The 24,066-nt window shown below is 36.2% G+C and overlaps 2 protein-coding genes across 3 annotated transcripts in view; one reads left to right on the top strand and one right to left on the bottom strand.

Moving 5' to 3' along the window:
- Positions 1-93: 93 nt before the first annotated feature.
- LOC137391690 (potential E3 ubiquitin-protein ligase ariadne-2-like) lies at positions 94-22,280 on the bottom strand. Of its 2 annotated transcripts, none has more exons than XM_068078216.1 (13): positions 22,182-22,280; positions 13,453-13,664; positions 13,145-13,212; positions 12,929-12,992; positions 12,280-12,418; positions 12,025-12,146; positions 10,463-10,572; positions 9,386-9,503; positions 6,549-6,645; positions 3,777-3,910; positions 3,292-3,507; positions 2,162-2,245; positions 94-623 (listed from the first exon to the last, which is right to left on the bottom strand). In XM_068078216.1, the coding sequence occupies exons 2-13, from the start codon at positions 13,648-13,650 to the stop codon at positions 528-530; spliced, it is 1,446 nt and encodes a 481-aa protein (XP_067934317.1). In that variant the 5' UTR covers positions 13,651-13,664; positions 22,182-22,280; the 3' UTR covers positions 94-527. The 2 variants fall into 2 exon arrangements, with proteins under 2 accessions (XP_067934317.1, XP_067934318.1); XM_068078217.1 differs by having other exon boundaries at positions 10,463-10,569.
- Positions 21,954-24,066, top strand: part of LOC137391689 (ER degradation-enhancing alpha-mannosidase-like protein 1) — a 15,184-nt gene continuing 13,071 nt past the window's right edge. Inside the window, exons 1-4 of the mRNA XM_068078215.1 lie at positions 21,954-22,240; positions 23,307-23,379; positions 23,496-23,599; positions 23,825-23,996. Coding sequence (XP_067934316.1) covers positions 21,972-22,240; positions 23,307-23,379; positions 23,496-23,599; positions 23,825-23,996 — 618 coding nt within the window. The 5' untranslated portion in view covers positions 21,954-21,971. The remainder of the gene's footprint in view (positions 22,241-23,306; positions 23,380-23,495; positions 23,600-23,824; positions 23,997-24,066) is intronic.

The following is a 24,066-nucleotide window of genomic DNA, read 5'->3' as shown; positions in this document are numbered from 1 at the left end:
GATCAAAAGAAAGAAGTTATACATTTAAAACGCATAAAAATTATGAAACTGCATGTATTTAGTGATATTTCAATACAAACTTAGAGATGTAGAAGAAAATATATGCATAGCACCTGAAGTTGTATTCCAGCACATTTCCATTACCGTAAACCGAGTTACATAATAACAAAGCATATACAAAAGTGTATATTTTACACAAAAAAGCAGTGAGAATTATCACCATTCATACATAAATAGAGAAAATCAAGACTGCGAAATGTTCATAGAATCTGGATGAGCTACGCAATAGCTACTATCAGTACAACTGGCCCCCTTGTGTATCCCACTAACCAAGTTTTATGAGCATTCAGCAGCCTATGACCTTGACATACAGGCCATCTGTGCATGGCCTAAACAATAAGTGTCAACATATTAGAGAACTCTGACTGAGATAGGAGAGGTGGCTGCAAAATGGATTCCACAAACTAGTAACAGTTGCACTTGTTAAATATCATGCCACCAGCTCTAAAAAGTGGACGGAGCCTCCGTTAGACAGATGTGGAGTAATGTTCTGTGGTGGTTGGAAGCTCTTTCAATAGATTTTTTCTCATCTTTTCTGCGATGTCCATCTGATTCTCCAGTTCCTGAGCAAAATATAGAGTCAAACACGATCAGAAACACACTTCCACTGAAAGCACTTGTCATTAGCGATGACTGCTGGAGGACCTCGATCAGGATCAAAGGGCTCATTGAAAAGCGCTAGAAAGCTTTTAACAAATGAAGTAACTCGAGCAATCTACTTGAGAGTAGGTGCTCAATAGCGACGCTGACAGCTCAATAAGCACTGTGTACACTGAGAGGGCAGCGTGCTTCTACACAGTCCAATAGAATAAATTGCACAACAAGAATTGAGACTTCTTGTAACGAGGAGAATAACCTAAGCGATAATCAAGCGACCGGGTATATAAATAATATATTCCATTTGTATATTAATATTTGCAATACAAGCTCAGAGCAAGTGTTTTTCAATATGTAAAAGTGAATGGTCAGAGAATAACATAGAACGGCGCTGGTATATAAATACTAGTCACCCACTGAACAATAATACGTTACACAAATGTTAGAGGGTAAATTTCTAATCACCTGTCAGATTAATTTTATATCAACCAGGATGACTTTTGCTTGTGTCCTGTACATACACCAAATGACTATCTCAAGGTCTCTGAGAGTGTTAGTAATATGCAGAAAATAGGCTGTCCAATATAATAGATTAAACAATAGAGCTATGCAGAAACTAGGCTGTTCAATCTAATAGATTAAACAATAGAGCTATGCAGAAACTACACTGTTCAATTTAATAGACTAAACAATAGAGCTATGCAGAAACTAGACTGTTCAATCTAATAGACTAAACAATAGAGCTATGCAGAAACTAGACTGTTCAATCTAGTAGACTAAACAATAGAGCTATGCAGAAACTAGACTGTTCAATCTAATAGACTAAACAATAGAGCTATGCAGAAACTAGACTGTTCAATTTAATAGACTAAACAATAGAGCTATGCAGAAACTAGGCTGTTCAATCTAATAGACTAAACAATAGAGCTATGCAGAAACTAGACTGTTCAATTTAATAGACTAAACAATATAGCTATGCAGAAACTAGACTGTTCAATCTAATAGACTAAACAATAGAGCTATGCAGAAACTAGGCTGTTCAATCTAATAGACTAAACAATAGAGCTATGCAGAAACTAGGCTGTCCAATTTTATAGACTAAACAATAGAGCTATGCAGAAACCAGGCTGCCCGATATAATAGACTAAACAATAGAGCTATGCAGAAATTAGGCTGTCCAATATATTATATTGGAAAGTAGAGCCATAAAGCAGCTTGAATATCATTTTTTTTAAATTACAATCTTTTTCTGTCTTAGTAATGAGCACAAAAGCTAGTCGGTAACCACAGAAACAGTGGGTAGCTTTTAATGAACTCGCTGTTGGAGAGCTGGCTCATAACTCAAATCTTCTAGATTTTACATAAGAAAAGCTTTGAATTAACGACCTTTTCCTCGTTTTATATCAAATTCAGAATTTCTTATGTATTAATATACCAAGCGTTCAAGACAACTTGTTGAAACTGACTAAAAACAAAAAGAAATTATTAAAAAAAGATATATTACCCCTCTATCTGTCATCTCAGCCCTTTGCAAGTTCCATGAAAGGTTTTCAACCTCAGCTTCTAGTTTGCCTTGCAGCATCTCAAACTGTGAAAAAGACATATTGTCAGAGATGATGACAGGGGTACAGGTCAATCTACCAAGGTCAACCTAATAAAATGAACAAGTATAGAGGCCAATCAAGTACACATACCAAAATCTGATTATAAAACTATCTTTATGCTATAAGAGGGTTCATCACATCGAACATGTATAAAACTGAACAATCGTTTCAAACATTTGAAACATTTCGAACATTTTCAAAAACACATTTGCATGCTTTCCATGAAATTGTGTTTAAATTAATGTAGACTGATAATACTACGACGAAAGATGACCTTAACAAAACAGCACAACAAAAAGGAAGACGTTCGTTAAAAAAAAACGTTTTCTATCGTGATCAATGCATAAAATATCACTTAGCAACAAGACAAGCTTTAAGATATATTAAGATTAAGATAGTCATGAGGCTCAATGTTTAGCTAACTTTCCTCCAACCACACACCATAACACATATAGTCAATAGTTCACGCTAAAACTATCTTATACAGCGCTGGAACACCTCTGTGTACTGACAGTACAGTTAGACAACAGGACCTCTGAGTACTGACACTACAGATAGACACCAGGACATTGAGTACTGACACTACAGATAGACACCAGGATATATGAGTACTGACACTACAGTTAGACACCAGGACATATGTGTACTGACAGTACAGTTAGACACCAGGACATATGTGTACCGACACTACAGATAGACACCAGGACATACGAGTACTGACACTACAGTTAGACACCAGGATATATGAGTACTGACACTACAGTTAGACACCAGGATATATGAGTACTGACACTACAGTTAGACACCAGGACATATGTGTACTGACAGTACAGTTAGACAACAGGACCTCTGAGTACCGACACTACAGATAGACACCAGGACATACGAGTACTGACACTACAGTTAGACACCAGGATATATGAGTACTGACACTAAAGTTAGACACCAGGATATATGAGTACTGACACTACAGTTAGAGACCAGGATCTATGAGTACTGATACCTCGAATAAACATAGTACACAACCAACCAATTGTTTGAGAGAATCGGTGCTTTTAAGGAAGTAGGCGTAAGGGTAAGTGTATTGTAGTGTATATCGGCATTTCCTCAGTAATGTTGTGGCCTTCACCAAATATTCCCAATCAATCCAAGTTCCTTCATTTTTCTGAATCTTCGCTTCAATTTGATGTCTGATTGTCCGGCTTTCTTCAACCTCTAACTCTAAGCTTTTAGAATGGTTATCCCACTAGAAAATATATTGAATGTATTTACATTGTATCAGCAATAATATAGAAATACATACTCATTTGTCATAGAATAGATTTCAGCGAGTGACCGGCCCAAGAACCTCTCACCGCTAAAAGACAGCACAAAGCTAGAACCTTTATCAGCTTGGCATCAGCGATGAATGTGTAAAAAAGTTGCTTATAAAAGTTGTCACACCCTGACAAGTGCTCTCGACTGACAAGTGTCAAGCATATAATTCACTAAGAAAAGTAGACGAAAGTATCATACCCTAGTGAAATAGTGCAGGTATCTGTTTAATGCTACCCTTGCCTCATTCTGTGCCACTTGATGACCTTTGGCTGCCTCTGGATCCTCCTCGTATCGGCTGCACTGATAGTATTCGCCAGCATGTATTCTCCAAGCTGAATGACACGTTAAAATCAGACAAAATAATATGGACAATTCTGGCATCACAAGCGTGTTTATTTTCTCATATGTATAAAGTGTCAAGCCTGAAATCAGTCTGTTCATAAAACAGCTCTCTAAGTAAAAAAAAACATGCAGTTGAACAAAAGTTTTGGCTAAACACATTTTTGGGTTGTACATTTTTATCACCATCTTCCAAACATGATATTCATGAATCAACTGCTTCAAAACAACTGCACATCTCGCATCATGACACCATCTTTGAAAATTTAATTGCAAAGTTAGTCAAAAAGTTGAGGTGTTTTTAAATTTTAATATTTTTTATTCAAATCACCAATGCTGCACTGAAACCACCACTATTAAAAAATGAGTATTTGTGAAGCATGGAATCAAAAGCACCGAGCATCAATGAATGACATTACAAAAAGTTCTATGAGCTGATACTTAAAGGTTGACTTGCAACAAAATTCACAGTACAGCTATTTGATATCAAAAGTTTCACCATGTCTTACTTTGTTGTGTTGTAGGTGCCAAATATGTGGAAATGTGATTAAAGGCTCTTAAAAGCACAAAAACGAAAAGCCGCCGTCGATTGGAATCTCTTTATTTCGATGACGTAACCACGAAATTTGGTTATCGTCTTGTCATGTATGTTCTCACGTGAATTGAAAGGCCAATACAAAGCTCAATATAAAACTTATCGTAGTACTAGTTTATGACAAACACTTCAGGTTTTATCAAAGACCCCGTATCAAATATAGATGCTCGCTACTTTACAGCTTTGTTTCGGCATTATTCAATCGTCAAGTCGTAATCTGATCATGTGACCCAATACTTCGCAAATAATTTTTGCAGCACTTTTCGATTATCACAGGTGACCAACAGGCTCGTCATGATTATCAGACAATGATATGTACTCCTTCGAGCTAAGTTTAAAAAGTTTAACGATTTTTTACGGTAAGTTATAAGATATCAGAGTTAAAAGTGACAGCATTACAATGATGATAAAATAGAGGCATAAGAACAATAGAAATGGTTTTATTGAATGCGTGAAATATATTTGTGAAAATATTTCGACGAATAAGGTTGCAAGAAAGTGTAAACAGAAACCATCTCTCACAACTACATCACATTTGAGCCGTTTTGAAAAGGGAATCCAAACTACGGCGGTCTCGTGTGGCTGCGATTTTCTGTTCGTTTTTGAGTTTCTAAGAGCTTGTAATCATCTTTCCACATATTTTGCACCTACCACACAACAGAGTAAGACATGGTGAATCTTTTCATATCAAATAACGGTAATGTGAATTTTGTTGCAAGTCAACCTTTAACAAAACTTAACTGACACCCTGTTTTATCTGAGGTAATATTTTTCATATCGAGATGATTTTTGTAAAAGCCCATAAAAACAGTTATCATTTCACACTTGACTGTTTTGGATAAAGACGGAGCCTTATAATAGGTTAAGCGCAGTACACTGAAACACTAAATGTCACTTCACCCTGTTAACATGTCATTACTAATCAGGTGAGAACAGTTTAGCACTAGCGATTCCAATCATAAACCTGAAAGTATGGCTCCATCCATGATTCCATAAAATGGCGTAATACTAGTAAATATAAAAATATGCCTTCTCATCATTTCCAGGATTGATGAAAATATTGGTCCTCTCACTCTGTAACACGTAAGTCTACAGAATCCATAGAATTCTCAGCTAATGACTTGAACAATTCTTTCTATAATAATCAATACTATTACTTTTAATGAAGTCCCACTCGTTATCTGTTTGATGCGAGTAACACTTGCATGATTAGTTCTGCACAAGCAATCTTCACAGGCCTTTGAAACTGACTAGCTACTTCCTCCGAGTTCTAATAAATAGCGCCTTAGTACAGGCGTTCTATGTCTCTACTGAAACCCAGCAACAATTGTTAGAGAGACATCCCAGGCTATGTATATAATAAGGATTACTAGAGTGCCAGACTGTTACAGAAAGGCTTATTTTCAATTTCAAATGATTCCATTCCAAGAACCCCAATGCAAGTGTCAGCCCTACCAAACACAGCCTTAACAAACTTATTAAGACGTAGCGAGTAAAACAACAGTTATAAAATAGTATTTAGATCAGTGATTATCAAAAAACTATTTTATAAATGGCTAATCTACAAAAGTGCCAATGGCAACACTTGACATTACTAAAACTTGGTTTATAGTGGGTGACATAAAGCCTGAGTTCTATAGTTTAAACAGGCGACTCGCACTTAAGTCACCATAGAAATGTAATGTTGAAGCAAAAAATACCCAGGTTTGCTTTAGAGCTTTACTTTACAGTTTTGCTTTATAATTACTCAGGTTTGCTGGAACCAGCATGGTCCAGCCATGCTTTTAGATTGATGAACAATTATCATCTATTTACACATTCAACAGCTCGTTATGAATGTAATAAGACGCGTTGAATAAGGATGGCTTAATAAATTATGTTTAGCTGCGGGAAAGTTCAGTGTGAAGTTTCCAAGACAGCAGGTGCGAAAAGATCAGAAAAAGGGAGGTTTTATGTGAGACAAAACTGGCTGAAATAGAGATTCCAAGTGCCCTACAACCTTACTGTACAATGGATAGGTAAGGAAGAGTGCTCACCTCCTTTGCACACCCAACAGAAGTCATGACCACAGCTCCGGCAGCGCATATGATTACAGCCACCACTCTTCTCTATGCATACATGACAGTTGGGACACTGTAAAACAGTAAACCTCTTATGTGAAGCGTACAAGAACATGGCAACACGAATAAATGTAATTGTATAACATTGTAGATAGAAGATCAGGCTTGAATGGATTTTTGTAACCATTTAGCAGGAGTTTAGTCGGTCAGAGTGTCTCTTAAAGAAGAGCCACATTGAGCCTTCATAAATGCATTATGGATAACTATTCTCCTCAACTACTATATCCTGATCTGAATCTAGACTTGCAATTATTAAATCACCCAGCTATACATGTCAGGTGTGTTAGTCTCCATCAAAACACCTAGCTATACATGTCAGGTGTGTTAGTCTCTATCAAATCACCTAGCTATACATGTCAGGTTTGTTAGTCGCCATCAAAACACCTAGCTATACATGTCAGGCAGGTTAGTTGCCATCAAAACATCTAGCTATACATGGCAGATGTGTTAGTCGCTATCAAATCACCTAGCTATACATATCAGGTGTGTTAGTCGCCATCAAAACACTTAGCTATACATGTCAGGTGTGTTAGTCACTATCAAATCACCTAGCTATACATGTCAGGTGTGTTAGTCTCCATCAAACCACCTAGCTATACATAACAGATGTGTTAGTCACCATCAAAACACCTACATAGCTATACATGTCAGGCATGTTAGTCGCCATCAAAACATCTAGCTATACATGGCAGTTGTGTTAGTCGCTATCAAATCACCTAGCTATACATATCAGGTGTGTTAGTCGCTATCAAATCACCTAGCTATACATGTCAAGTGTGTTAGTCTCCATCAAATCACCTAGCTATACATGTCAGGCATTTTAGTTGCCACTACTTTCACAAGTCGATTGCATGTATTGCCTTATCAATAGATAGTTGTAAGTTTGAAAATAGAGTAATTATTTCTTTAGACTAATTTTAATGCTCAACCAAACATCAGTGCAACCCGACTTCATAAGTAATAATCCATCCTAATCAGCTACCAACCATCACCTGTACTACTGTATTTTTCAACTACAGTCATACTTCAACTTACGAGCTTAATGCGTTCCGAGACTGAGCTCGTATGTCAATTTACTCGCATGTTGGTGCAATTCATTTATATATAGAACAATTAAATATATATTGATTGGTTTCCATACTCTAAAAAAAGCAAATAAAACACTCAAAACAAGATATTATAACAGAAAGAACATGTTGGTTATTGTCCTTACGTAGTACATGTTTTCAAAAAGCAACAAATAAAAAACAATGCAAGGAAATGTGATTAATTAAAATGTAAAATTAAATACATACAATAGCAGTTAACACTCGCATTTGCCAGGGAGGGAGATATAAGTTATCCTTCGTTACAACAGGTGACTTTGGTAAATTTGGATTTTATCAAAGTGTTAAAAGACAAACTTACAAGCAAACAAAAAAGCAAACTCTCATTTTCAACTAAACGCAATTAAAATTTCTTCGGCGTTCCTAGTTTGAAATTTCTCGCTGGTTAGCGAGAAATGTTTCCTTTTTTTCGCTTTCACGACAAGCCGGCCGTTTCAAGATAAACCTATCTAAGGACGTTTGCCTTTGTCGCCCTTGCAACATGTTGCGATTAGGACGAACACAGGTGTCGCCACAAATGGTTAACGCACGACCACTAGCCAACTTGTACGAATGTCTATTAAACAGTTTGGATAGATAGCGCCGGCCTTTTCACATAGCATCGTTTCAGTTACGCCGTCACCGGCCAATTGTTTGTCCAATGCCATCAGCGGTCGTGAAGATCGCTGCACCGTTTAGAAACTATGGTTAGTCCTTTTGCGAACTAAATAAATGCCCTGAATATAATCCTTCTGTTTGATAATTATGAATGTATTTCTGTCATATTGCCGAGCTAGCTCAATCACGCATACACATTTCGCATATTTTTCAATATTTTTCCGTTTAATATCGACTGTTATCATTTGCTTTTTCTTTGTAATATCTTTCATTTTACTGGCAAACTTTCGGTCTACGCACAGTACTTTTAATTCACATAATTCTGCACAGAAAATCGTGCACAAAAACACGGTACAACAGTATAACCTGAGCAGTTGAAAAATACATAGTGATGCTGTTCTCATAAAACACCTCCGGCATACTTGGCAACTGACTCAAGTGCTCGTATCTCAAACATGGCTCGTATGTTAGTGCTAAAACGTGCTTGAAAGCTGGCTCGTATCTCAAGTTTCTCGTACGTTGGAGCACTCGTAAGTTGAAGTATTACTGTAAGACAATATTAGAAAATGCAGGTAGGTATCTGTTGATTTCAAAGGCTTGAGCAAGAAACATTCCGAATTATCTCCGACTGAAAAAAAAGACAAATTTTCAGCATTCAAAAACTGCGGCAAGTCTGAAAAAACTGCATTTGATAACAGTTAGAATGCCAAACAAATCTCTTGTATAGAGGTCACTACTACAGACATGTACATACTCATACCCATCTACATTCACCCAATAAGAGAACTAGTAATGAAAGACAAAAAGGACAATTATACATGTTTGATGTCACTTTCGATGTTTAAAATATTGAAAGTGATCTATAAAAAGCATGAATATATGGTTTCTATCTGAACCTCCAGCACTTGAAGTTATCTTCTCTTTGATTTCACTATAACTACTAGTCTAGGATTTAGCTTCCTAGAAGCAGTAACATTAGCATATAGGATATCGTTTAAAGATAAGTACTGCCATGGAAAAGTTACAGAAAATTGCATTAGAGCTACTCACATCCTTTGTATTCGCACTAATATAGTTGGCTGTTTCAGAATCATCCCTACATTTGGTTAGCCATTTATGAATAAATGCACAACTTGTAGGAGCGTGATAGTCGATGCCACAGGAAAAACTGTAAGAAAACGTTTAACAAGCTTATAAAAAGCTAATGAATTATATATAATATGAAGCTATAAATAAATATTATTTCATAAATAATATGAAATAATTAATTTTGATTGAAGCGATAAATAGTTATCTACAACAGCAAGAGGTTGGCAAATTTTGCGAAAATTTTTTAGTAGAAAAGATAACTCCTAGTTTTCTTCAAAAAATCATACTTATTCATTACTAATCTTGTAAGACATAAGATTAGAAACATGTGAATTTTTTGTGGATGTAAGTCATAAAGGTATAGCCACTTGTCTCAATAATAATATAAATAATAATTAGGTGTGGCCACGCAAAAATGAATATGCAAAATTAAAGACAAACAAATGATAAATACTTGATATCTCTGTATAGCAACAGCAAGAATACTATCAACTATTGACGCCGAGTGCCAATATTTCTTCGGAACAGTTACTATAAACATAGTCTCTAAATATTGAGAATAAATCACATATCTTTGCTGAAAGCATCATTTTCTATAGATGCCTGCAACTTACTAAGAACAAAATGTACAAAAAAATCATCACTGAATCCATCAGGAAAGTTTTACAGACGTTTGAACCAATCAGGCAGTTGGTGACAATACACTAAAGTTTGTCAGTTATCCAACGCAAGCATAAACTTACCATTTGAAAAGTTTTCACTAAGAACAGTAAAGAGACTAACATAGCTACCAATAAGTGGACAGCTGCTAACCTAGTAGTGTCGATACTACCCTTTGAGACCGATCGGTAACAATGGGTGAACCCAAATATACAATATTTCTGAGAGGTGTGCTATTCCTCAATCAAAATGGCTATTAAAGACTGCTAACATTAATAGTTAGCATTTTACGACGCTATAATAAAATCATTAGCAGGTAGAAACTCATGTAAATGCATGCAGCAGACAGGCTATAGCAGAGAATTCATGGCAACCCACCAGAAACTAATATCACAATTAGGACACGTAGCCTTCCCAGCCTTCCTTTCCTTGGCATATATGATCAGTTTACAACCTGGGCCTGGACAGAACCGTAGTTGTGGGTGCTTCTGCAGAAAGATATGAACAGTATAGAAAGCATAATAAAAGTTAGTAAAATCATCTGTAAGATACAGTAATACTTCAACTTACGAGTGCTTTAACGTACGAGAAACTTGAGATACGAGCCAGCTTTTAAGCAAGTTTTAGCACTAACATACGAGCAATGTTTGAGATACGAGCACGTGAGTCAGTTGCAAAGTATGCCGGAGGTGTTTTATGAGAACAGCATCACTCTGTATTTTTCAACTACTCAGGTTATACTTTTGTACCGTGTTTTCTGTGCGCAATTTTCAGTGCAGAATTATGTGAATTAAAAGTACGGTGCGTGGACCGAAAGTTTGCCAGTAAAATGAAAGATAATGGAAAGAAAAAGCAAATGATAACAATTGATATTAAACGGAAAACTATTGTAAAATATGCGAAATGTGTATGCGTGATTGATCTAGCTCAGCAATATGACAGAAATACATCTACAATTATCAAACCGAAGGGTTATATTCAGGGCATTTAGTTTGCAAAAGGACTAACCATAGTTTCTAAACGACGCAGCGATCTTCACGACCACTGATGGAGAGACTGCTCAGGCATTGGATAAAAGATAAACAATTGGCCGGTGACAGCGTAACTGAAACGATGTTTCAATAAAGGCGAAAAGGCCGGTGGTTAAAAGGCGAAAAGGCCTATGTGAAAAGGCCGGTGCTATCTATAAAAATTATAAAAATAGACTTTCGGACAAGTTAGCTAGTGGTCGTGCATTAACCCTTTGTGACGACACCAGTGTTTGTCCCAATCGCAACACGTTGAAAGGGCGACAAAGGCAATCGTCCTTAGATAGGTTTATCTTAAAACGGTAGGCTAATCGTGAAAGCGAAACAAAGGAAAAATTAGCTAACCAGCGAGAAACTTCCAACTATGAACGCCGAAGAAATTTTAATTACGAAAACTGAAAGTTTGCTTTTAGGTTTGCTTTTAAGTTTGATTCTAAGACTTTGATAAAATCCAAATTTATCAAATTCAACTGTTGTAATGAAGAATAACACTTATATCTCCCTCTGGCAAATGCTAGCGTTAGCTGCTACTGCATGTATTTAATTTTACATTTTAATTAATCACATTTCCTTGCATTGTTTTTTTATTTGTTGCTTTTTTAAAGCATGTGGTAAGTTAGGACAATAAACAACATGTTCTTTCTGGTACAATATCTTGTTTTGAGTGTTTTATTTGCATTTTTAGAGTATAGAAACCAATTAATATATATTTAATTGTTCTATATATAAATAAATTGCACCAACATGCGAGTAAATTGACATACGAGCTCAGTCTCGGAACGCTTTAAGCTCGTAAGTCGAAGTATGATTGTATAGCGCTTTTAATAACTTTTTGCTACTTTATTGTATTTAATCATAACTTGGTTACAACAGAAAAGTTAGCGCCGATAAGGAAAGGAGAAGACAACTTACATTTACATGACTTTCAAAGGACAGTCTTAAATATTTTTCTCGTTGTTCCAGTCGAGACAACAGATCTAACACCATGTCTTCACTGAGAATCACCCTGCAGTCCACAGCCATACATTCCATGTCTAAAACACCCATGCCTCATACGAATGAAGATAAAACACTAAGGCTAGGCAATTTTGTTTATAACTTGTGTTTAAGTACTACAGCAGGCTCACAAAATGAACAAGTATTGGCTAATAAACGTGTAGATATCACCTGCAGAGTGGCCTGCATCCAGTTGAATCTCTATATAATTCGACCAGCAAGTCTGGCAGAAATAGTGACCACAACCAGCAGCCTTTCTGCTACGCGGCTCAGATAAACACACATCACAATTGTCTTCCCTTGATGAAGGCTAAAACACATTTGTGATTTGACAATGACTATTATAAGCTTCATATAAATCAGATATCCTATAAGTTGATTTTCAGAAATTTGCCAAGATAATCCATAAAAGACTCCCAAGGTAATAAAGTCGAGCCAAATTGCTAAAGGAAAGTGTCACCATTAAAATACATTTAGTCGAAGCTAAAAAAGATGGAGAACATGTTGAAGTTCACACAAAACATTTATAATTGAAGGATTAAAAGAATAAAACTCAGGATAAGCATAAACTGAAACGACAACACAAGGGAATACTATAACATGCATGTGAGTATTAGTATTCTCAAGTGAGTTTCATTTTAGTAGCAGAGACAAAGAAAAGGAAATGGGAGAAGACAAATAGGAGCAAAAGATCAGCAACAAGTGACTTGCGAAAAAGACAGAAACAGATGTATCAGCGAAAAAGACAGAAACAGATGTATCAGCGAAAATTTGTATAAACAGAGGAGAGATGATAAAGAGAATAGAAAAAATTACTTACTAAAGGAGAATAAGTAGATCTGATACGTGACTCGACAAGAAGCTTTTCAGGCTCCAGTCTGTATCTAAATAATCAAGTTAAACAAGTTCAAGAAAATATTGAACTTGGCAAAAGCTTCACTCTTCACCTGGTTACAGCAAACCGACCAGTGATAACCAAACAAAATTATAAACATGAAATAAACAGCGAATATGAAATAGCGAGCAGGCCACCTACCTAGTTTGAATATCCTCAATCGCATAGTTCATCTGGTGCAGTAATATTTTAGCTAGGGCTGATTGGATCTGCAAGCAGTAGCAGTGAGAGAAGGCACTGAGCCGTTTTGATGTCATATAACATCAAGTATTTCGGCATGTGTGCTGAGCAAGTCTATCATATGATAAACCATGCATACAAGCCGAGGCCGCCCACCATCAAGGCATAGTGTGCATCAGTTCTGAAAATTTTTACTACTTAAATATTATTGATACACAAAAACCTTAAAATACCATTATACAATAAATGAAATATAAAACAATTATTACCTGTAAGTTTGTTTGTATCCTAGCAACTGCTTCATTTATTAGCTGCGTTATTTCAGCGATGCTACAGACTTTGTGTTCAAACCGTTCAGGGTCATCGATAACGTCATCTCCATTGTCACTGATACCATCCATGCCATCTTCTGTATCATACTCGCCATAGTCATAGTAACTCTCCTGGGAATCATCAGATTGACTCATTGTGGATGTACTTTCTACAATGAATGCCACATAGCAGCGTGTTTTTTCGTAGGAATTATCTCAAGATAAAATTTTATGAGACTTGAGTTAGAATTGTCCTAGTGAGTTACAGTTCCCTTTTATATTCTATATCCTATCTAGCCATACGATGAGCACACTTGTTGCATTTGTAAAAATGAGTGTATTCTATATCCTGTCTAACCATATGATTAGCAAACTTGTTGCATTTGTAAAGGCGAGTGTATTCTATATCCTATCAAACCTTATGAGCACACTTGTTGCATTTGTGAAGGTGAGCGAGACCATCTCAGTATTTACAGGTTCTAAGGATAAACACAGATAATATATTGGATCAACTTATCCATTCCAACTAGATCTCAGACTACAGCAATAATAGACAGAGTTATGGCACTAACTTGCTAATGATATTCAAGTGTCTCATGCTGTTATTTACTGTTCTAGGCTAGCAAATAATTACTAAATACTGGCTATCATTTTAAAAATTCCTTTACTAACATTGGAAATATCTTGATTGACCCAGATACATTCATATTGTAAGATTGTGTTAAAGCATATTCACCGTCATATAGGTATGCATTATAAGAAATATAGTAGTAATGCCATTAGACAAGTAAACAAGCATCCTGAACTGTATACTAAAGGTTGTTTCATATTATTTTTCTATTGCTCTGCCTTTGCATTTATTTATTGTGTGTTGGACTTGAACAATTAGCGATTTAATTTTTATCACATATTTTACTTTGCAAGCATCATCTAATGTCTGATAAGTAGTAATTAAAATAAAAAGCACTTAGTTACAAGTGCTATAACCAATAATTTGCAAACTAGAATAAACTAATTACACTATTTCCACCATTGTATGTATTATTGGTAAACAATTGATTTTATCAGTTCTAGTAAATACATTACTATACCCAGAAAACTTTGATAGTGTGGTGTACTAATTGATGCAGCAAAGAAACAAACTTTCAAAACTACTCCAAAGGAGAACATTTTTTTCAAATTAAAAATAAATGCTCTAAGTCGTCTAGTTACAAAAAACTTTAGATATGACGTTGAGAATACTTATAGAATGTGAATGAAACAATACTAAATCTAAAAGCACAGACACTAGAGCTAGATAAAGAGCTAAAGTAAGCAGCAATATCATATTAACACTGTAAGCAGTCTAGTGAATGTACGTTAGAAATTATTAAAACAATACATATGAGGAATATGCGTTACATGTTGCTTAAAGGCCTCTGATGGAAAGCCCTAAAAATCACTCTGACCATATGACAAACAGGAGGCGGATAATACTCATTGACGTAACTGTATTTCTAAGTAAGACCATCTTGAGTGAAATATCTATAAAAAAATAATGCCAAACTTTTATTGAGGTCACCATGGCCTGAACAAGAGAGGGACTTCAGATTCTAAAATAAGGTTAAAGTAAATTTAGTACTGGCTTATTTAAGGCAAATGTGTGGGCTTAAAATCTAGAATTAGCATAAGCTATCAATGCTGAGCCTGTGTTAAGTTATATTGCTCAGGTATTGGCTGTGGTTCCTGATACAAATTTACTATAAGAAAAATCTTAAACAGTAATGAATGAGTTTTATTTAATGCTGAGGACTTTTCTAGAGTAATCACAAAAGCTGCATTAGTATTGCAAGATATACTAAAGGCTAATGAAGTTAATAATTATGTACTTAAAAGGTAAACATAGTTCATAGACAATAACAAAATAGGAAGAAACACTTTGAAAAATTGGTATCCAAGGTGGAAACCATAAACAGCTGTAACACTAAGATGAAATGATGAAACAAGCTCAAGAAGACGAAACAATGTTTATCATGAAAAAAATATTGCAAAGCTTTGAACAATTTGGGATTGTACTAAGTAGAGGTGGAACGAGACACGAGACGTCTCGAGTATCGAACTGTCTCGTCTCGTATCGGTCTCGTCTCGACTTAACTATTGCCAAACTCGAGACAGGAAATAGAACTAAAGCGCCTGCGCACGGTTGTTAAAACATGGCTTCTTGCGGTAGCAACAACTCCATATATTGTAATGGATTGCGGGCAACTGCCTTTAAAGTTATACCCGGTCCGTTACTACCTGTTGCTACTGATTATGTTGGCCACTGAGTCTAATCATGTAGTCCGGACAACGGCCCTGTTATTTTTTAGTTTGGTTCTGTGTCCTTAAAACAGATACCGGGTCGTATCTAATTACTCTTCGGATAATCCAATTTAATAAATTAGACTTTTGCGGGTAAAATGTCTGTATTTTATCGTATCGTGTCTAAACACCAACTGCCCTTCATAAAATTCGGGCCTCTTTTACGTATATACTACCAATCGCGGGTAAAACTTGCCCGGACACAGAGAAACGAACGAAAGGCCGTGTCGACCCTAGTCCATGTTCGGTTAACAATGACGTTTTGTTAGCTCAATATAAGAATATACATGTGCTTGTATACAGTAATTAATATAATTTCATGAGTACAATTTAAATATAATTCACATACTACAGCTAATACACAAACAAAACTTAACATTAATGAAATGATAAGAATGAAAGTGTTATTGTGTGTTCTTTTAGTTGCGGTATTTCTTTGTAGAGCGACGGCTATCGGTTTCATTACACATTACATTAAAAAGTAAGAACTATTCAATAGATGGTAAAAATATACATGTACAAAGCAATATGTTTATAATAATTATGATCAATCAAGCTCAAAATTCTTAGAATATATAACTTCGGTATTTTAGAGCTGTTTGTGTCACTTTTGTTTACAAAAACTACATGCATATCACTATTAAAATGTTGTATTTACATCGTTTACACCAGGTGAAAATTCAATTTAAAAAGAGTTTTATTAATTTATATATACCAAGTAGCTAGTACTTGTGTAGTGAAATCATCACCAAATGCTCATTATTTTACTGTCTCGTGTCTCGAGTCTCGAATTTTTACAAGACAGTGTCTCGAGTCTCGTCTCGAGCTTAAAAAACCTGTCTCGTTCCACCTCTAGTACTAAATGATCTACTACTTTCATATAAGTTTATCACTTTCTAAGTAGTCAAATAATTAATATTGAACCCAAATTTCTACTATTTAGGTCAAACAAAAAAGGCAGATGTTTTTATTCTCATTTTGTGGCAATAAATTTATAACTTATTGAGTTGGCAAAATAGTTAGCAATGCAATGAAGTATTCAAAAACTTTAATGCCGGAATGCTCTCTTCATTTATTTTTAGGATGCAAACTATGGTTTCACGGCTTACAGGTCTGTTGTTTTAGCCACCAGGCCATACGTTCAAATAAATTTATAGTCCTCAGAATGTTCAAGCCATGTTAATCATGCAAAACCCACCATATACTAGGCAATACTTGAAAATTTGATTCTAGTGTGAGCACATCGGAATAATTTTACATTTTTGCACATATTTTGTGTTCTTTCATTCTATTTACAAAGTATATGGCTACTCAAAATATTATGTAGCTTCTATCGTATTCAAGTTCATATTATGTTCTCTGTTTATAAATTACGTTCTGAAGTTTAAAGAGAACTATTCCTTGGTCAAAGAACTGAGTTTTGCAAATTCTTCTAGCAAAAAAAATGTGTTCAGCTGAGAACACCTCAAAAACTTTGAACAATTTTTCTAAATACGCGAACTTACCAAACTTTTAATTGCTTTTCAAAAAATCCAGCTGATTTGCATTTCAAAAAATGAGTTGAATTGCCATCGTCACTAGCAGTAAAAATTTCAGTCGCAGTCCTAAAAACACGAACACATTACAATGAACTGATGAAAATGAAAATCAAACTTTCAAGTTTCTGCAAAAAAAAATGAATTAAGTCAAAATTTAACATTATTAAAAGCTTATTTACTCGCAAGCCCAATGGTGATTGCGGTGTTGCATGGAGTTATCAGTGAAACCAGATATCAAAAGGGAGAAAATTCTAAACCACAAGAAATGCACGCAATATGAGCACTCAGCAAAACGCCTAGAGTCTCAAAGTATACTCAAAATAATCGATTAAAAAAAAACAGTATCACCAGACAGATCAAAAAAAACAATCAAAGGAAATTAGAAACAAAGACATGTACAGAGTACATGTAGTACATAGTACATGTACTCTGCCAACCTCTACCAGACACGACTAAAATAACAGGAACTAATCATCATTTCAACCATTAAATTTCCATGATGTGCTCAAGTTGACTCAAACACTGACCCTTCACAAGATGAAGTGCAGAACCTGAGCACCTAAACATGCTAACCAGGCTAACAGATACATCTATAAAAAAACAGTTCTAATGTCTCGGTCTCTTTCTCTTATGTCTGCTGGGGCTCTACTGACTGCTACAGTTCTTTCACTTCCAACGGTTGAGCCTCTTCCCTTAGGAATGCAATGGCTCTTTTGAATGCCGAAACTCGTCGACGTAGGAGACGAGCGAAAAAACATGAACAACTGCTCGTGTAAGGGTGTAACATTCATTTGCTACTTATAACACTTTGCCACTGTTATTATTGCTTCAGAATTTTGTTAGTTGCCACAAATAGAATAAGCTTAGCCGAACACCCGACGTTGCAGGGGTATTTAAAAACAGCTAAAATACAGTTGCAGGTAATGTAGTTGCTTGCCACTTGCCATTAGCCTGGCACATTGCCAAAGCTTAAATTGAGTACGCTACTATCCGTATTGCTAAACTTACCAATATGAGCCGGCCGCGAGAGCAAGCTTTAATTGTGGAAAGCAGAATGCTATGCCTATTTTAACTGACATAATGGCTCATATCGCCTCGGAATGCAATGCATCTCGCGTAGCTAAATTGGTAAGATATTTGCCTCGCCAATGGGAAGTTCCAAGATCAAATCCAGCATGAAACGGCTATTTCATTCCTAAATTTTAATACCTAGCTTTAGCTAGACAAACCGAAACACATACACACAAACTTTGAGATTTATATAATATAGATGACAAAGCAAATTTAACACCGATGTATGTGTGAATGGAGAATAACACATGATTCCTCCTGAAGCACACATTACAGCAGCACCTCGTCTGTTTAAATATTCTCTCGCCGTAGGTCGAGGCTACTAAAACTGTCTATGGTTGTGTCTTACATACAATACCGGATCTTCAATCGACTGGGTTACAAGCAATTCGGCTATGAGCTTGCGTTGGTCTGTCTCCATTTTAAATTCCTCTTAGCTACATATTTATAGTAGAGTCTAGGTCTTCTTTGATTTCACTTACCATCACATAGTTGTGAGTATAATAATTGATATGGAAGCTGGTCTTGTTCCATTCTGTGCACATGGCCCAACCACCTTAGACTTGTTACAACAAGTATTTCAACCATCGATGATAGGCCTGCCCGTTGTAAGATTTCTACACTTATGATCTTGTCCTGCCACTTGATATTCATGAGGTCCCAAGTGTATCATCATCACAGCATGTAGTTTCTTTACTTGAGCTTGATAAATCATTCAGGTCTATGCGTCATATAACAAAGTTGACAGAACCACTGCTCGATACATTTTACACTTCACCCACGACTGAAGCTTGCCGAAGGCAGCACCAGCTTAGCCAATCCTAGCTTGGAGCTCCTTTTCAATCTCAGAAGTGTTAGACAAAGTGTTTCCAAAGTAGGTGAAGTGTGTGGCTTTAACCAGTGGTTTTTGATTGATGAAGATGTCTTTGGTTTCGGGAGGGCAAAAAAGGAGTTTGATTGATTGGTACATAAACTCTGTCTTCTTGATATTAATTCTCAAGCTAGAAAGAGATGCAGCCTGGGCGAAGTTGTCCACGAGCAGCCGCATGTCAGAGGCAGAATGCGCCACGAATGCCGTCAACAAATAACATCTCTCAAAGCAGGTGTTTCGGTGGCATAACATCTGGCTTTGAAATGAAAGACGTTAAAAAGATCTACGCTATGTCTCGTCTGTATGTAAGCATTCTGGTGTACATTCTTAAAGGCTACATGAAGCATAGCAGCCAAGTAGATGGAAAACAATGTGGGAGCTAAAACACAGCCCTGTTTGACTCTATTTTTTAAATATTACTATCATGCTAATGCTAAAAACTAAGTACTCATGGCCTTTAGTAAAGAATTTTAAAATCATGTAAGTACATTAGGAAAAAAGCAATGGCTTTGGTTATAAATGATAAACATATATTCGTGTTAAAAAAATCACGTAGATGGAGGTTGTGCGCGATTAATATCATTTTTGAAGTTTTGCTGATCAACTGAGTATTTATTAAGTCAAATCTATCTATCTATCTCGATAAAATATCTCTGTGGCCCGATAAGCCTTTAGAGATAAGATGCGACTATAACGATAAAAGAGATCAGATATTCTTGTAAAATCGAGAGTTAAATAAAATCTGCTATTGAGCTTGTTCCATATATATCAAAACTTCATGACTCGGTTAAAAAATGAGAACTTCATGGCATCTGTATTAATAGTGTGCCTAATATTAGACCCACGAGTAAAATAGGCGGAGTTGCACAGTGTAAACTTTTTAAAATCGACCATAAGGTCTTGATTTAAAATTTTCAGTAAAGTGTTTTTATCCTTAGTGCATCTTCTCTCTTCAAGAGTGTGCCAAGACATGTTTTCCATTGAAGATGTAATACTGTCATACTTTCTAAAACCGTTTGCCCATCTGAATGCTCTTCTGTTTATGGCTTCTAAATCCCTAATGATGTACATAAAATGTGGATTCCACACCTCTGAAGCATACTCCAGTAAAGGACGACATACACTAAAATAAGCCGTTCTCTTAACAGCATGGGAAGTTCCTTTGAGAGTTCGCATAAGCATGTAAAGGGTGGCATTAGCCTTACGCATAATAAAATTTATATTATCACTAAAATTGAGTGATTTAGAAACCTGTATGCCCAGGTACACAAAGGAATGGGATGAAATAAGCGGAGTGCCTCCATAACTGTATGTATGCAAAAATTTAACCGGCTCCATTGACGTGGATGTGCATTTAGCTACATTAAACTTTAGCTGCCACGATCCGGCCCACGCAGCAACTCTGCTCAACTGGTCCTGCAATGCTTGGCTGTCGGACACGCAACTAACAGGCCTGTAAAGGATGGCATCATCGGCAAATAAGCGTATAGATGTTGATGGACAGTTTAAAGCATCTGGCAGGTCATTGATGTAGATGAGAAAAAGTAGTGGTCCGAGCACTGAACCCTGAGGCACACCCGAGGTCACCTGGGTCGGCTGAGAAAGACAACCATTAACGATGACCCTGAATGTTCGACCCGAGAGCCAGTCTCGGATCCATGCCACTATGTTTGGATTTAGGCCATAGTATATAAGTTTATGCAATAATTTATTGTGAGGGACCGTATCAAAGGCTTTACTAAAATCTAGAACTAAAACGTCTACTTGAGTATTGTGATTGTTATAAGAAGCTAAATCTGATATTGTATGAATAAGCTGTGATTCACAGCTGTGTTTTTTGCGGAAACCATGTTGAGTTTCACTTAGGATGCTGTTATGATCGAGAAAGTTGCGTATGCTGTGAGCAATAATATGCTCAATTAACTTCGACGGGACGCTAGTCAGAGAAATTGGTCTGTAGTTAAGCGGTGCTTTTCTGTCGCCTTTTTTGAAAACAGGTACGATGTTTGCACATTTCCAGTCTCTTGGAACACACCCTGTATTTAGGGAATGTTTAAAAATTAGTGTCAAAGTAGGAGCTATGTCTGTAGCTAAAAAATTAAGTAGTGCAGGACTGAGATTATCCGGGCCTGAGCCTTTACGGCGGTTGAGAGATTTCAGGATGGCCAGAACACCTTCCTCACCAATATCAATATCTGCCTGCGAGTCAACAGCCCTATCAAATGACTCAAAATACTTTTAATAAAAACCGCAAAAATTTTATTTGAACTAGGAGCAATTACGAAAGAACTTTGTTATAAGACGAGTGTACTATATATCAGTTTGGTGAACAGCAGTCGTTTATTTAGGAATATATGCAAAGTTCAGTTCAACCAGATGACAAAAACATTTATCTATTCGCCGATAGATTTTCCGCTCAAGCGAATCACGAGCATACGAGAATTCAGCTTATGTTCTACCAAAATCATATGTGGTTTTACTACCTATTTATCCGACTAGCCGAAAGCTTAAATAAAAGTGGTTCCAGATGCTGCTAACCATGTCTGTAATAGTTTGCGAATCAGTATTCGTCTTGGGATGGTTGCGGCGCCCCGCTACCATCCCAAGATAGAAATGAACTTTTTCAGTTTCCGGAAAGTCAGTCGTGGTAGGATGAAATGAAGTTGGGGTATTTGTTCTTTTTTTGGCTATGCATAGGTTTGAGTGCACCCAATTATATGAACTGTTTTATTACTACCACTGAACCTTTGTCAAGTTGTCTCAATTCAACTTTCTCTTCATTTACCGCTAAAGAACTATTTCAAAGCAAAAATGATGCTAAAAGAATGTTTGAATTTGGCTATGATAACTACATGCAGCACGCTTACCCTCAAGATGAGCTAGACCCCATACATTGCAGCGGAAGAGGACACGATTATTCGGATGAGTAAGTTACGGTTTCTACGTCTTATATCCTACTAACCGTGACTTACCGTTTGAACTGTCTGTTCAAAGCATTTCGTTCTAATCCACTAACTTTTGTCGAAGCTTTCTTAGCTTTATAAAGGCTATTTGTAAGGTAATAGCTTTATGCAGTTGTATCAGCAAGCTAGATACACCTGCATAAAGCTGTTGAGGCTTCTCTCTATATGTACGTCTAGTCAAATGTTAGTATTAACGGAAACAGGCGCGGTCCACTGATAGATTCATTTTTTGTAACTTACATGGTTTCGTCCTATTTCTGTAGCTAAAACTATGAATTTTATTTTAACGTTGATGAATTTATGTTTTATCACTCTTTGTTTACTAGCAAACAATTGTATCACGGGAATCCTGTTGGCTAGTTCATTCACTGGTCTAGCATATCTACACTGGGTGTTGATTATCTTACTTCATAACAACATAGTCACTTGCTGTGACCATGGTATGTTAGGATAATACGGTAGCTATTTAGTATCCTTTTAGCTATTTTGCTTGTTGATAAGTCATTTTTTTGGTTAGAATCTATCCAATCTCTCTTCCTATTCTCAAGAGTTATTTATTGTTAGAAAAAGCGAGGGGCAGTTTGGAAGATTTAATTAAAATAACGGCAACTTTAAAGCTCGTTTTTGCCGATTCTTGCTAGTTTTAAAGCATTCAGATGATAGTTGTCTTTCATGTGCCAGTCTTTTTAATGTTATGTTAGTACTATTGACACCACCATGCTTGTTTGAACAGAAGATGATTGGCAATTATTTATTCAGTTTTTAATTCTTTGATCAGTTCTTGCGTGCAAGCATGCAATATTATTTTGGTATATTAACATATTGACAATGCCAGCATGAGCAAGCAATTAAATTCAACTTTCTTTGTGATAACCGCTTTTTAGTGCTGTTATAGGGAAATGCACTTTTCTGAATTTTGAATGAATTTCTTTATACATTTATAATATCACTAATGCCATTGTGATGAAAATGTGATGCACACCTTTGAGCTGATCCGTCGAGTGATATGTATCTTATCATATGTCACAGGGATAATATAAACATAAACGATGTGCTGGGAGATTACATGCTCACCCTAGTGGATTCGCTCGACACTCTGGCAGTAGGTATTTTAGTAATAGTCTCGGTATGCAAGTTCTGGAACTGCATGAGAACATAATGAAAATGCTTTGAGTTGAGGCAGTGACTTTCTGCTGAGTGTATAACAATGTTTTATAGGTGGTTAGGAACAACAGTGAGTTTAAACGAGCTGCCACCCTTGTCATGGAAAATCTCTCTTTTAATTCAGGTCACCAGGTTCAAGTTTTCGAGGCAACTATAAGGTTTGTACAGCAAAATAATTTGTTATTTCACAACTTTTATTACTGGTTGGGATATAATCTCTCAATCTGAATTTTTACTCATTTACTAGATTTAAACGATTGAGTATTCTAAATTAATCTCTTTTTGTCTTTCAAGTAAACTGACAATTTCATCTTTTTTTCATGGTGTATTTATTAGTAATTTTTAGAAAGAGTTGACAGCAACAAATGTACTGCTGTTTTTAGAGTGCTAGGAGGCTTGTTATCAGCTCATATGCTTATTACCGATGAAGACAAACCATTTGGAGATCTCACGCCAGATTTCTACGATGATGAGCTCCTCTACCTCGCTCATGATCTTGCATCTCGTCTTCTGCCAGCATTCGATAATACACTGACTGGCATTCCTTATCCACGAGTACGTGTGCATATTTGGTTTGGTAGTTATAAATATGGTCAGCTTCCATTTTGTGTTATTAGTAGTTATG

This window comes from Watersipora subatra, chromosome 3 (genome assembly GCF_963576615.1).
Source record: "Watersipora subatra chromosome 3, tzWatSuba1.1, whole genome shotgun sequence".
Taxonomy (NCBI): Eukaryota; Metazoa; Bryozoa; class Gymnolaemata; order Cheilostomatida; family Watersiporidae; genus Watersipora; species Watersipora subatra.
Note: the sequence above shows the minus strand (reverse complement) of the source record. Positions and strands in the feature narration are given on the sequence as shown.